The sequence below is a fragment of the Eublepharis macularius genome, chromosome 6 (genome assembly GCF_028583425.1).
Source record: "Eublepharis macularius isolate TG4126 chromosome 6, MPM_Emac_v1.0, whole genome shotgun sequence".
In the NCBI taxonomy this organism is placed as follows: domain Eukaryota; kingdom Metazoa; phylum Chordata; class Lepidosauria; order Squamata; family Eublepharidae; genus Eublepharis; species Eublepharis macularius.
In genome coordinates this window covers 83,572,392-83,586,739 of record NC_072795.1, presented here as the reverse complement: position 1 = coordinate 83,586,739, position 14,348 = coordinate 83,572,392, and the positions used below count along the sequence as shown (strand labels likewise).

The 14,348-nt window shown below is 40.6% G+C and overlaps 1 protein-coding gene across 1 annotated transcript in view; it reads left to right on the top strand.

Annotated features, from left to right (window-relative positions):
• Positions 1–14,348, top strand: part of EIF3A (eukaryotic translation initiation factor 3 subunit A) — a 43,818-nt gene that overhangs the window by 14,501 nt on the left and 14,969 nt on the right. Inside the window, exons 13-15 of the mRNA XM_054982421.1 lie at positions 8,904–9,008; positions 9,110–9,223; positions 9,944–10,066. Coding sequence (XP_054838396.1) covers positions 8,904–9,008; positions 9,110–9,223; positions 9,944–10,066 — 342 coding nt within the window. The remainder of the gene's footprint in view (positions 1–8,903; positions 9,009–9,109; positions 9,224–9,943; positions 10,067–14,348) is intronic.

Sequence of the window (14,348 nt, the reverse complement as noted above, 5' to 3'; positions counted from 1 at the left end):
CAAGCTGTGCTAGCCAGCCAAGTTAGCTAGAATTCTGTACACATGTTGAGGTGATGACTCAAGTCTGTACCTTCTAATTGTGTACATAGTGTGTGTAACACAGGCAATTTGTGTGATTCATTCCTGCCAGTTTTGCTGGGATAGATTGCATGAATTGAAAATACATTTATTTAAAATATTTATACTCTTCTTTACCTCTAGAAACTCTAGGAGGCTAAATGAACAGAAAAAATACAAGGTCACATACGTTATAAGCAACCAGCATCAAGTGAAAACCAATACAAAAGTAAAACACACAGTTAAAAAACAATACACACTTACACAGTTAAAACAGCCAAATACACCGAATGCCATCTGGAATAAAACTGTCATTCTGAATGCAGCAAATGAAAGCATCTCTGCACCTTCTTTTGGAGGCTATTCCAGAAGAATGGACCTAAATGTTGCCAAATAGACACTTCTGGCTGAAGAACGCACCTGGAGAAGGCTGCCTGAGGAGTGTTACTGGCACATGGGAATATATGTATATATTGTCTGTGTTCATTAGTTACATAGTTATAGTTTGGGTGTGTGCTTATTAAAGGTAAAATGTGTTACTGAGTTGCAACAAACTCATTGTGACTCTATGAAGTGCCACCTCATGAGTTTTCAAGGCAAGAGAGGTTGAGAGGTGGTTTGCTGTTGCCTTCTTCTGCATAGCAGCTTCAGTCTTCCTTGATGGTCTCTCATCCAAGTAATAACCCTGCTTAGCTTCCAAGCTCTGATATCAGAGTCTGGGCTATTAGGGCTGCTATGTGCTAATTGGTGATAGAAAATGCTGTCAGATTGCAGCTAACTTTTGGCAAACCTGTAGGTTTTTCGTGATGAAATACTGAGGTGGTTTGCTGTTGCCTTCTTCTGAGCAGCTCCAGTCTTTCTTGGTGGTTTCCCATCCAAGTGCTAACCTTGCTTAGCTTTCAGGATCAATGTGACCAGGCTACTCTGGGCTATTATTTATTTATTTATTAGATTAGATTTTTAGTCTGCCCTCCCCACCAGGCGGGCTCAGGGCAGAGTACAACATTCAATTTACATAAATAACAGTTAAAAACAGATAAAGCATTATACAAATAACGTTAAAACATATAAATAACATTAAACTAACTTTATACAATAAATACAATACAGCTTCTCTTCAGATTGCGACAATAAAATACTACATTTCAGGGCCTAGCTCATATATAGGCTCATATATAGGGCGGTGGACAGATGTTTAGTGTGGCCTCCACCATATGTCTAGTGGAACATCTCTGTCTTACAGGCCCGGCGGAAAGATAACAAATTCCACCGGGCCCTGGTTTCCTCAGACAGAGAGTTCCACCAGGTCGGTGCCAGGACCAAAAAGGCCCTGGCTCTGGTCAAGGCCAGGCGGGCCTCCCTTGGGCCAGGGACCACCAACAGTTGTTTATTTGTTGATTTGTTGAACGAAGCATCCTCTGGGGTACATATGGGGAGAGGCAGTCCTGCAGATATGCTGGGCCCAGTCCGCATAGGGCTTTATAGGTCAACACCAAAACCTTGAACCAGACCCAGTACTCATCCGGCGACCAATGCAGCTGGTGTAGTATAGGTATTATATGTTCCCTAATCGGGATCCTTGCAATTACTAGTGCAGCTGCATTTTGGACTAGCTGTAGCCTCCGGATCAGGCCCAGGGGAAGCCCTGTGTAGAGCAAGTTGCAGTAGTCTAGTCTAGAGCTAACCGTTGCTTGGATCACTGCTGTTAAGTCATGGGTCGATAGGTAGGGGACAAGCTGCCGGGCCTGTCTTAAATAGAAAAATGAAGACTGCGCAACCGCTGTGACCTGTACCTCCGTAGTCGGGGAGGCATCCAGGATCACCCCCAGGCACCTAACTCTTGAAACTGGCGCAAGTGGCGCTCCATCAAGAGCAGGGAGCCGGAGTCCCATGCCCATGGCCCCCAGACCCACATACAGGACCTCCGGCTTTGTGGGATTTAATTTCAACCAACTCTGCTTCAACCACCCAGTCACAGATTAGACGGCACGCTCCAAGACATCTGGGGCAGAGTCGGGCCATCCATCCATCATCAGATATAGTTGGGTGTCATCAGTATATTGATGACACCCAAGTCCGAAACTCCACACCAGCTGGACAAGGGGGCACATATAAACATTAAACAGTAATGGGGAGAGTATTACCCCCTGAGGGACACTGCACACCAATGGGTGCCAGGATGACCATTTCTCCCCAAGTGCCACCCTCTGTCCCCGACTGTGGAGAAAAGAGACAAGCCACTGTAAGGCAGTCCCTCGTATCCCCACTTTGGCGTAGGGATATGCCAGTGTGAGGATCGGTGTGGGGGATACGCTGATTAGGGCTGCTGTGTGCTTATTAGTAGAAATATGCCAGGTGTCAAGCAAAATTCCAGTGTTCTGTTTCTTTAGATAATGTTCTATTTAGATAGATAGAACCTGCTTTCCCCCCTTTTTTTTAAACATTTTTATTGGGTAGGTTGAAAAACATAATCACTTCAATATCTCTTTCTCCTACATAGTACACATTTCATCCCAACCCACCCTTCCTCTCCCCTCCCTTCTGACCTCCAACAGCACTTATACCCTTTAACTCACATAATATTCCCTCTAATTCTACTATTTCTCATACTCTTCTAAGGTAAAGTTACAATCAATATAAAATTCAACAGATTACATAATGCACGTCAAAAGTTGTCCATGGACCACAGTTGGTCCTTTACATCCCAATTCTTTTCCAAATAATCTTTAATTTTTTTCCAGTCCATGAAAAAATCATTTAAACTTCGTTCTCTTAGCTTTCTAGTTAATTTGTCCATTTCCACCATGTGCAGAAGTTTTTGTATCCATTCATCAACTTCTGGTATCTTACCTTGCTTCCAATATTGCGCATACAACAGTCTTGCAGCTATAATCATGTACCATAATAATGTTCTATCCTTCATATTTACAGTTTCCATATTGAGTCCTAACAAAAACATTTCAGGATTTTTCTGCAAATTACACTTCAAAACTTTTAGTATTTCAACATAAATAGAAGACCAAAATTGTTTTGCCTTGTCACAAGTCCACCACATATGGTAAAAAGAACCTTCATGCTCCTGACATTTCCAACACTTGTTTGACATAACATTATTCATATTTGCCAATTTTTTGGTGTTAAATACCATGTATACATCATTTTATAACAATTCTCCTTCAAATTAATACACGTAGATATTTTCAAAGCATTTTTCCATAAATACTCCCATGATTCCATTGTAATCTCTTTATTAAAATTCAATGCCCATTTCACCATTTGAACCTTAACCACTTCATCTTCTGTATGCCATTTCAGTAATAGTTTATAAAATTTTGAAATCATTTTTCTATGATCTCCTAATAACAGTTCTTCCATTTCTGAATTTTCCCTTCTAAAGCCAAATTTCTTTTTATCTGACTCATATAAGTCTTTGATTTGTCGGTATTGTAGCCAGCCATATTTAAAGGTTAAGTCCTCTTCTTTCTTCATTTTAACTATATCTCCATGCAGTGACAACAAGTCTTTGTAAGTTAACCATTCCTTCCCTTGATATTCTGAATGCGGTTTTATAACTTCTGCAGGAACAACCCATAATGGTCTTCTTTGTTCCAAAAATTTTTTATACTTCAATCGTAGAGAAAATATATTTTCTTATATAATGATGTAAAAACATACCATCCATTTTATATTTATCATACCATAAATAAGCATGCCAACCAAAAATATTGTTGTGCCCTTCCAAAGTTAGCAACTGACGATTAGATAGATTCACCCAGCCATGTCAAACAAATCGCTTCGTGATATAATCTCAAATTTGGCATTTGCAAACCACCTCTTTCTTTTGCATCACACAATACTTTCATCTTAACCCTTGGTTTTTTGCCCGCCAAAACAAAGTTTAGGAGTTTCCTTTGCCACTTATCAAATTGCTTCACCTCTTTAACAATTGGGATTGTTTGCAGTAAAAACATTACCCTTGGTAATACATTCATTTTCACCACAGATATACGGCCCATCAATGACAAGTTCAATTTATTCCATTTTGTCATATCTTTTTCCAATTGTACCCACAGTTTTTCATAATTATTCTTATATAAATCTGTATTTTTCATTGTTAACTCAATTCCCAAGTATTTTGTTTTTTTGACCACCTCACATTCAGTAAGTCTCGTTAACTCCTCCTGCTTTACTTTAATCATATTTTTACATAGCAGTTTTGACTTTGATTTGTTAATATTAAATCCTGCCAAATCTCCAAAATCCTTGATCTTATTCAACAACAGCGGAAGTGTCTGGACTGGATCTTCCAAAATGAACATCACATCATCTTCAAATGCTCTGAACTTACAGGAAAAACCTTTTAATCTTATACCCTTGATACCCTAATCTTCTCTTATTTGCCTTAACAAAATTTCCAAAACCAGGATAAACAACAAGGGGGAGAGTGGACATCCTTGCCTTGTACCTTTTCTAACTTTAAATTTGCCTGTCAAGTCATTATTCACACACAATGCCGCTTGCTGATCTCGATATACTGCCTTTATGGCTTTTATAAATACTTCCCCAAAATTCATTTTTTCCATTATTAAAAACATAAAATCCCAATTCAAATTGTCAAAGGCTTTCTCTGCATCTGCAAAGAAAAAACCCACCTCTTTCTCAGGGTGTTTATCATAGTACTCTATTGCATCAAATACAACTCTCAAATTGTCCTTTAGTTGCCTGCTAGGCAAAAAACCTGCTTGTTCTTCCCCAGTAAATTCCATTAAAAATACCTTCAATCTTTCAGCCATAACTATCGCAAAAATCTTGTAATCATTATTTAAGAGAGAGATGGGTCTGTAATTTTTAACATCAGTTAGGTCTTGTACCTCCTTGGGAATCAGCGAAATATTAGCTTCATTCCATGAATTTGGTATTTCCATTTTCTTCATAATATCATTCATCAAAACTTGTAAAACCGGCACCAAGTCCTTTTTCAGAACTTTATAAAATTTAGCTGAAATCCCATCTGAGCCTGGCACCTTACCCAATTTCATTGAATCAATGGAATTTGAAATTTACTCCTCTGTAATTGGATTATTCAAAACTGTTTTCATATAGTCTGAAATCTTAGGTAACTTCACCTTGTCAATCAACTTTTTCTGGAACAGTTTAGTGTAATACTTACAGAAAGCTCTTTTTATTCCTTGGTGGTCTATAACTTCTTTCCCTTTCTCCAAAATTCTACCAATTATTTCTCTCTCTCTCTTTTTCTTCAGTTGCCAGGCTAAAAATTTCCCTGGCTTGTTAGCCCCTTCAAAAGATTTTTGCTGCAATTTTTCAAAATTCCATTCTATTTCCTTGTTTGCAAAACCACTCAATTGTTCCTGCAAAATTTTAATTTCCCATATAATTTTCTTTTTTCCTGGTCTCTTCCTTAAATCTTGTTCTTTCTTGGCTATTTTTGCCTGGATTTCCTGAAATTTCTTTTCCCTATTCTTTTCTTTACTATTTAGCGTAATCAGGTTACCCCTGATCACCGCTTTGTACGCATCCCATACTGTTTGTATTGGTACCTCTTTGCCAATATTAAGTTGAAAGAAGAAATTGGTTTCCTTCTGAATATAGTCCACATTAATTTGCCTCTGAAATACATCTTCATTTATTCTCCATCTAAATTTCTTATAACCCATTGAACCCTTCCACATTAACTGATTATGGTCAGAGCTCACTCTGGGCATAATTTCAATTTTTTTGGTTAGTAAACTAATGTCTTTTGTTGTCCAGATCATGTCTGTCCTTGAAAAGGATTGATGTCTTGCTGAATAAAAAGTAAGGTCTTTTGTTTTAGGGTTCCATTTCCTCCAAACATCCTCTAAATTTTCTTGTTTTACTAAATCAAAAAAAGATCTTGGTAATTTCCCTTCTTTACTTTGAATCCTTTTTGACTCTTTATCTAATTGCAAATTTACAGTCCCATTAAAGTCTCCCATCAACATTATCTGGTCATAAGTCACTTTGTCTAAATTCTGATTTAGTTCCTTAAAATAAGCGTCTTTGGCACCATTAGGTGCATAAATGCCCAAAACCAAAGTCTTCTTAAAATTCAGCATAATTTCAACCGCTAAAAATCTTCCTTCCTTGTCTCTAAATGCCATTTTGGGTTCCAATTCTTTCTTTACATAAATCACAATTCCTCTCTTCTTTTGTTTTGCTGATGAAAAAAAATCTTCTAAAAATCCATTTTTTAAAAACCTAAAGTCCTGTTCTTTGATAGGAGTTTCTTGCAAACAAATTGTATTACATTTTTGTTTCCTTAGCCAATGAAAAACTGATTTGCGCTTCTGGGGTGAATTAAGACCATTCACATTCCAAGAAATTAATTTGTACTCCATAGTGTTTTACTCTTTACCAGATTCTCCAAAGTCTTTTTGGTTGTCAAACAAAAACCTTATCATCTACTCCTTTGTCTTGATGTTAACTTTCGTAGCCTGGAAGTTGAAGCTTAAACCTTCTGGAAGTTCCCATCTGTACCTAATGCTCTTTGATCTCAATTTCTCTGTCAGTTCTCTGTATTTCTTTCTATCTTGGAGTACTTTCCTGGGAAGTTCTTTCATAATTCTAATTTTCTTCCCTTCAGTTTCCAGTGGGTCATTATAGTGTCCCCTCAGGATCTCTTCTCTAAGTTTCTTGGTTGTCAGTTGTATAATTATGTCTCTTGGCAATTTTTTTTTGTTGAGCATAAGCAGAATTTACTCTGTAACTAAGGTCAGATTTGTCTTCTATCTCTTCTGGCTGTTTTCCTAAAAGCTTTGCCAAAGCTCTCACAGTTTGTTATTGTACATTTTCCTTTAAAGATTCTGGCACTCCTCTCAGTCTCAGATGGGTTTCTGTTGCTTTGCATTCCATAAATATCATACACTCTTGAAACTTTTGGTTCTCACCACTCAGATTCATGGTCTTTTGTTCCACTTCTTGTATTTTCTGCATTGTTGCCTGTAGTTTTTTTTTCATTTCACCCAGCTTCTTTCTTACTTCTGTCATCTCTGCTTGCATTAGTTCTTTCATGTTTTTAATTATTTTTTCAGTTTGAGTTTCCTCCATTTTTTTGCATGCCTTCTAACATTCTTTTTTCCAGAGCTTCCAGAGCTGCTTGCCACTCCTGTTTTTCTTTACCTAGTTTCTTTGCCATCCTTGGACTAGCCTCGGATCCGCTCCAAGTCGCAGCCCTGCTTCTGAGCTCCGTTGTTATAATAGGTTTTCAATCAGCAACACCAATCCATTTATTTTCATATAAATTCAATCAGTTATTAACTTGCCAGTTAAATCGCTGCAATATTTTGATTTTAATTTGTTTCCTTTTATTTTACCAAAGTTCAAAAATTACCTTCCCAAATGTCCGACGCGAAAACTCTATGGTAGCTCCCTATGGTTCTTCTTTTCCACTCCCCAAATGGCTGCTGTTCACTTCCTGTTAACTTCCGGCCTCCGAATCCTCTCTAGGCACCAATTCACCTTTCTCTGTGGTTTTCTCAGTCTTGCGATGTCTTCTGATTGCTCTCTCCTCAGTGCCCCTTCCATCCAGCTCAATTCTTATCGGCACTCAGAAACCACAGGCATGCATAAACAATCTTGTTTTCCTCTTCAAAACCTCCAAATTCCATGCAAAATCTCCACTCTTTCTCCATACAATTCTTCAAGCAAGCAGGTTACAGCGATACCAGTAAGTTGCTTCCACTTTTTAACTTTCTTTCTTGTTAATTTAGTCCCAAAAAGTCAGATAGCCATCTTTACCTTGCTTTGCTCCTTGTGGGTTTCAGCACTGCTTCTTACGATCAATGTAGTTCAAATTCTTTTAAAGAAGCCTGGATTATGAAGATCTTATGCCAGATCTTGGCTCAAAAAGGGCTCTGCAGTGATTGAAGCTCCCCCGTCTCCAAGCGGACCTCAAGACGCAGAGAAAATCCTTTATTCGGGAAACCCCCTGCGTCGAAGTCACACACTCTCTAGGGCTTGAAGCGTCCCAGCTCTTCTTCTACCTGACGAAGAATGGCGGCAGGTATCTATATGTACCTGACCCGCCTAAACAGAGGCCCCTGATTGCCCATCTCAGCTGAACAACGTCAGATCTCCATTTTCTCCAGACCAGAAGTCCGAACCTGCTTTTTTTTCTCAATGGGAATCCAAAGTGACTTACAACTTTGTTCTCACCTTTTCCATCTTATCACCATAACAACAGTCATAACAACAATCACATGAAGTAGGTTAGGATGAGAGAGGGACTAAATAATAATAATAACAACAACAACAACAACTGTGCTTATATACCACTCTTATAGCCCAGATTAGTGCCTCACCCAGAGCTGTGAACAAGTTAGTATTGTTATCCCTACAATACAGCTGGGAAGCTGGGACTGAGAGGAGTGGCTTACCCAACGCCACCTACTGCGCTCATGGTAGTAGTGGGGTTTGAACCAGTAGAATGCTGATTTGCAGCCGAACTACTTAACCACTGTGCTACAGCAGCTCTCTACAGATAGTTCAAGATCACCCAGCATCCTTCCAGTGCAGAGTCAAAATGGTATAACTAGTTACATTTATATTTTCATTAAATATTTCTTTATGGGTTATGAATTGAGAGGTAACTTGCAGGCTTTGGATACAATGGGCAAAGCCAGATATTTCAGTCTTATCCCCCCATACCTTACTGTTTCTGTTTCTTCTGCCTGTCTTCTTTCTGGCAATTCCCTTTCCTCTTAATATGTTTTTGCAATGTTACTTCCTCTTTCGTCTCTTGCTAATGTAACAGATGCTCATCAGGGCCAGTTTGTTTTTTATTATTCAACATTTAATTTCTGATTCAGGATCTTGAAGAATTGGATCCAGATTTCATTATGGCAAAACAGGTTGAACAGTTGGAGAAAGAAAAAAAGGAACTTCAGGAGCGTCTGAAGAATCAGGAGAAAAAGGTATTTCTAAAATAAACCATTAGAGTAAGATGTTGAAGAAATGTTTTTTTGTTCCTTTACATTTAAACAGTGAGTAATGTTATTTTCTGTTTATTTTTTAGATTGACTATTTTGAAAGAGCAAAGCGTTTAGAAGAAATTCCTTTAATTAAATCTGCCTATGAAGAGCAAAGAATAAGAGATATGGAGCTTTGGGAGCAGCAAGAGGAAGAGAGGGTGAGATTTTGAGGGGAAACACTTGGTTTGAGATACAATTTACTTTTAATATTTCTTCTCTATCAGTCTGAATAAATGAGAATATCAGTCTATAATAATTTCATTTGCCTCACTGGTCAGCATTATTATTATTATTATTATTTTCCAAATATGGATTGCAAAACACTGAAATGTGAAGAGTGAATGAATTGTGCATAAATTAATTTGGATCCAGTGGATCAGTTCCCTGAATAGCGACACTTTCCTTTGGCACAAGGAGCCTTCCACTCACGCACAAGGCTCTTTTGTTGTCAGAAGGCTCCTTGTGCCAGCGAAGAATCGCTTTGTTAGTGGAACAGAGCCATTGGGTCCAACCCAGTATAATCAGACAGTCTCAATTTGTTTGACTTCCAAATTGTGTCATTTTAATGCTTTAAATTTGTCATGGTTGGGTAGTTTCAGCTTTTATTTATTTTAGAACTGGAAGATACTGTTATTGCTCTAACAAATGTGATCTAAATACTTATATAACCTTAGTACATAGAAGAAGAACTCAAATGTACAGACTAGATTTCTCTGTTTCTGGTAGTTTTCCCCCAGAGTGCAACAGGTGGCTAAATTCCAAGTGTCATGTTAAACAAGGTAGTGGTAAGGTGTGTGTGGTACTTGGAAAGACACAAATGATGTTTTGGAAAAGTCCTTTTTTAGTGTAACTCTGGCTTTCTTTTACATATGTTACAGATTACAACCATGCAACTGGAGCGTGAAAAGGCCCTTGAGCATAAGAGCAGATTGTCAAGGATGATAGAGGACAGAGATTTATTTGTAGCTAGGCTCAAGTCAGCAAGAAAATCTGTCTACGAGGTAAATCTGATTTTATTTATGCTCTTTGCAGCCCATGTATGAGATTACACCTTGAGATCATGAAGTGGATTTTTCTAGAAGACTGAGTGAGCCTCCCTTCCTTCCTTCTGGCATATATTTGTGTCTTGTGCAAAAAGTCCTCTACTAATAGTTCCATGTCAATTAGTTTTCATATATTGTACCATTTCTCCCAAGATTTCAGGATGATATTAAAGGGGTCATTTTACTTATTTAATTTATAGTCAACCTTCTTACTGAAATTCAAGGCAGATTACAGAGTGTAAGATAATGCAACCAATAAGATGAGACATCTAAGTAATTTAATAGGCTTAGGATAACAATCTGAAAGTGCATAAAGTATTAAACATGATATGTTACACAAGGCATAAAATGGTATTACATAAGTATAATAAAACTGTATAGTGAGAGCCAGGGGTGTGCAGTGCCAGGCTGATTCGGTTTTCCCGATTCAGTTTACCTGAATCGGAAAAATGTGGAATAAAGTGAATTCACAATTTGGGTTGATTCGGGTATGCTTCAGAAAGATTCGGCGGTTATTTTCAATGGAGAACGTTTTCCCAGCTTTCCGGAAGCCTGGGGGCGGGGGTCATTTTCTTTCCGAATCACACCAAACTTGTTGTGGACCTTCTCCTAACTCTCCTCTAACGACCCCTCAAGTTTCAGAATGATTGGACTTTGGGGCCATGCTATGGCCCCCACAAAGAAGGTACCCCCATCCGTCTCCACTCTCCATTATTCCCTATGGGGAAAAAACAAGTGATCGCAAAATGCACCCAATTTAAAGGGGATCTGCTCCTCCCTCTACTCCTCCCCCAAGTTTTAGGGAGATTGCACTTTGGGGGGCCATTTTATGGCCTCCCAAAGAAGGTGCCCCTATCCTCCTCCACGTTATTCCCTATGGGGAAAAAAAAAGGAGCTTTCCACGTGGCTTGGGGTGGCATTTTGGAGGCAAAATGCACCAAGTGTTCAGGGGACCTGCTCCTACCTCTCCTCCCATCACTGAGTTTCAGGGAGTTTGCTCTTTGGGGGGCATTTTATGCCCCCCAACGGTGGTTTCCATCATGTAACACCGAATTCTACTGTGGGGAAAACTCCCACACAGCAGAAACACATGGATTGTGGCTGCCAATGGTCACAGCCACAGGCCAACTCACAATCCACCCCCTAGCAGCCCAGCAGAAGCAAAGACACCCCTCCCCCGCAAATGCCTCTATCACCCCCCAGAGCTGGCTGGACAGCCACGTTCCATCCCTCCCTGTCTTAGCACCAGAGAATCTCACACACAATAAAAATATTTTTCAAAACCTTTTTCTCAATAGTGCCATTAACCATCATAATCCACATCATCATCATCATCACTATGAAATCACAACTTACAGTATTACAGCAGCCCCACCATCACACCAGAGAATCATACACACACAAATGTTTTAAAAAATTATTCTCAATAACAGTATTAAACAGTTGCAGTTGAGTTCACATCATATGCAGTCACAATTTACAGTACAACATTGAAACAACCCCCAACATCACACCAGAGAATCACACACACCCAACAAACATAATTCTTTAAAATTTTATTTCTCAACAGCATTAAACATCACAGTTCACATCATCACTATTACATCACAACTTAACAGCTCTAGGTTAAAAAAAACCAACATCACACCAGAAATTCACACAAATACAACAAAAATAATTTCTTTAAAATTTTATTTCATTTACTTCCTGCCATCCCTCCCCACATAACAATATTAATAACATTACATTACAGCAGGACGTCGCACACGTTACATTACATAGTCAAATCACAACCTACCGTCTAGTTTTGAACCAAAAAAATAACATCACTCCAGAGAATCACACACCAAAAAAAATTCTTATAAAATTTATTTCTTTGATTCCTCACCCTCCTTCCTCACAGGTGGGCTGAGGGCATGTAACAGCATTAGTGGCACATTCAAATCACAACCTACAGTCCAGTTTTGAACAACAACAAAAAATAACATCACACCAGAGAATCACACACACATACAAAATCATCCGTTCTACCCAGACCAAATTCAACTGGGGGACACTCTTGCAACTTCATCCAGTAGAACCATTGTCATTTCCTGCAGCCAGGCTCTGAGTTCAGCCTGTGAGGAAACACCACAGAGCAGAACCAGACTGTATCAAGCCATAAGCACAACACAATGACCTTCACGGACCACAGTTGCAAAAGATTCCCCTACTCCACACCAGCTTCAGGCTGAACATTGCCTATGAGGCAGTGTTGGGGTCTAGCCCTCATCATCAGCTGGCACCCACCCACACCATTCCTCCCTGCTTCCCCCACTCCTTCAACAACAACATTTAACAGCAGTTAATCAACATTTAACATCAACAACAAACTTTGAACAACGTTTTAGAGAATTTAACAGCATTTAACAACAGTAAATAACTTAGTTTGTGGCTGCTTCTCTGGGATTCCATGGATCCTTCTACAGTTTACAGTTGAGTTTACCTAACCTAACCTAACCTGTCTCCCTGTCTTCCCATTCACGTGGCAGTCAACATGTCTGGGGCCTCTCTTAAAAGTTAATCTGAAAAAATTTGCACCCCCAGGGACTGGGTCAGTGTTGCTGTATTCTCTGTGTGTGTGTGGTTGGGCCAGCCAAATTGCAGGGTGCATTCCTTCTGCCACTAAGTTCCACCCCCCCCACACTGGTGTTCTAACTAATTTTAATTGTGGGAAGAGCGCTATTCCCAGGTTCTAGACTCACAGAGGATGCAGGCCACAAGGAGGGCTCACCTCAGTCGCTCTGTAAGTCCACTTCTGAAAAATTGAAGAAGAGCAATTGCTTGACTCTCCAAGGGAGAAGGTGAGTGCAATGTGGGCTGACAACATCACCCGCATAAGAAAAGACGCACTCACTCTCCACGCTCGTCGGAGGGCATGAGAGGAGCTGAACCGCATCGAGGGAGAGGTCCGGCCAGACCACCTCCTTCTTGGCTCAGTGGATCGGTGGACAGCAGCTTGCAGGGCTCAGCAAGGTAGTCCCTGACCATTGCCTCTGCCAAATCTTCTCTCACATGACACATGGCCCCAGAGGGGGCAAGGGCCCGCCAGAGCATCTCCATGGACATCCCGGTGGTGGCCACGGGGGGAGCCTGCTCAGAAGGGGTGCAACAGGGGCCCGCCAGAGCATCTCCATGGACATCCCGGTGGTGGCCACGGGGGGAGCCTGCTCAGAAGGGCCGGCCCCCCCCTGCCGGTTTCCTCTGATGACAGGTGGCCCCTCTTGGCCTGCCTACGCCTCACCCATGCACAGAGGGCATCTCTGGCTTGTGTGAGGTTTCCATCCCACTCGGCAAAAGTGCCCTCAATGTGTAGGTCGCACATGGTCGCCAACATGTACGACTCCCTCTCCGTGAGAGGTTTTAGCCTGGCAGCTTTGCCCTACTGCAGCCTTCTCACGAGCACGTGTGCGTACGCACCGCTTGGAACAATGTCTGCTCGTATTGCATCTGGGTCCACAAAGGAAGCCATTGAACTCTGGAGCATGTGTATCAGAGGAATGACTAGATCCAGGGTCGCCGTGTTAGACGAGACCGCCACTGTGAAGTCCTTGAAGGGCTTCAGGATCTCCATTGTCTGGGAGATGGTGAGCCAATCCTCTCGGCTGAACTTGCCCTCCTGCCTCTAAACGTCGCTCTCTGAGAGCCACGCCTCAAGGGTGGCCTGCTGCTCCACCATGCACTCCAGCATGGCACAGGTGGAGTTCCAGTGAGTGACCATGTCAAAGATCAGGCGATGCTCCAGCACGCTTGCCCTGGCCTGCTTCTGCCGCAGTTCGTGAGTGGACTTCACGCTGTGCGAGAAGTGACTCGTGAGCCTCCAACATTTCTGCAGGAGATACTGGAGGTCATAAGTTGCAGGGTGCTGAGGGTTCCATAGGGGAGCCCAACCCAAGCACAGCTTTCACCACTAGGTGAAGTTTGTGGGCTACACAGCAAATGCGCTCCTGGCCCAACTGCCACGCCATTGCCCTCAAGTTGTGGCCACCATCAGTCGTCATGCATTCAAATCAATATATACAATTCAATCAGTCAATAAATATTCATTGATGAATATGTATTGTCTGATTGAATTGTATTTATTGATTGATTTGAATCATTGATATATTCTGTATTGATTGTATTGAACATATTTATTAGTAGCACCTCGCACTTTATTCACGGTTAGCACTTTATTAAAATTGTTTACAATTATTGGAGA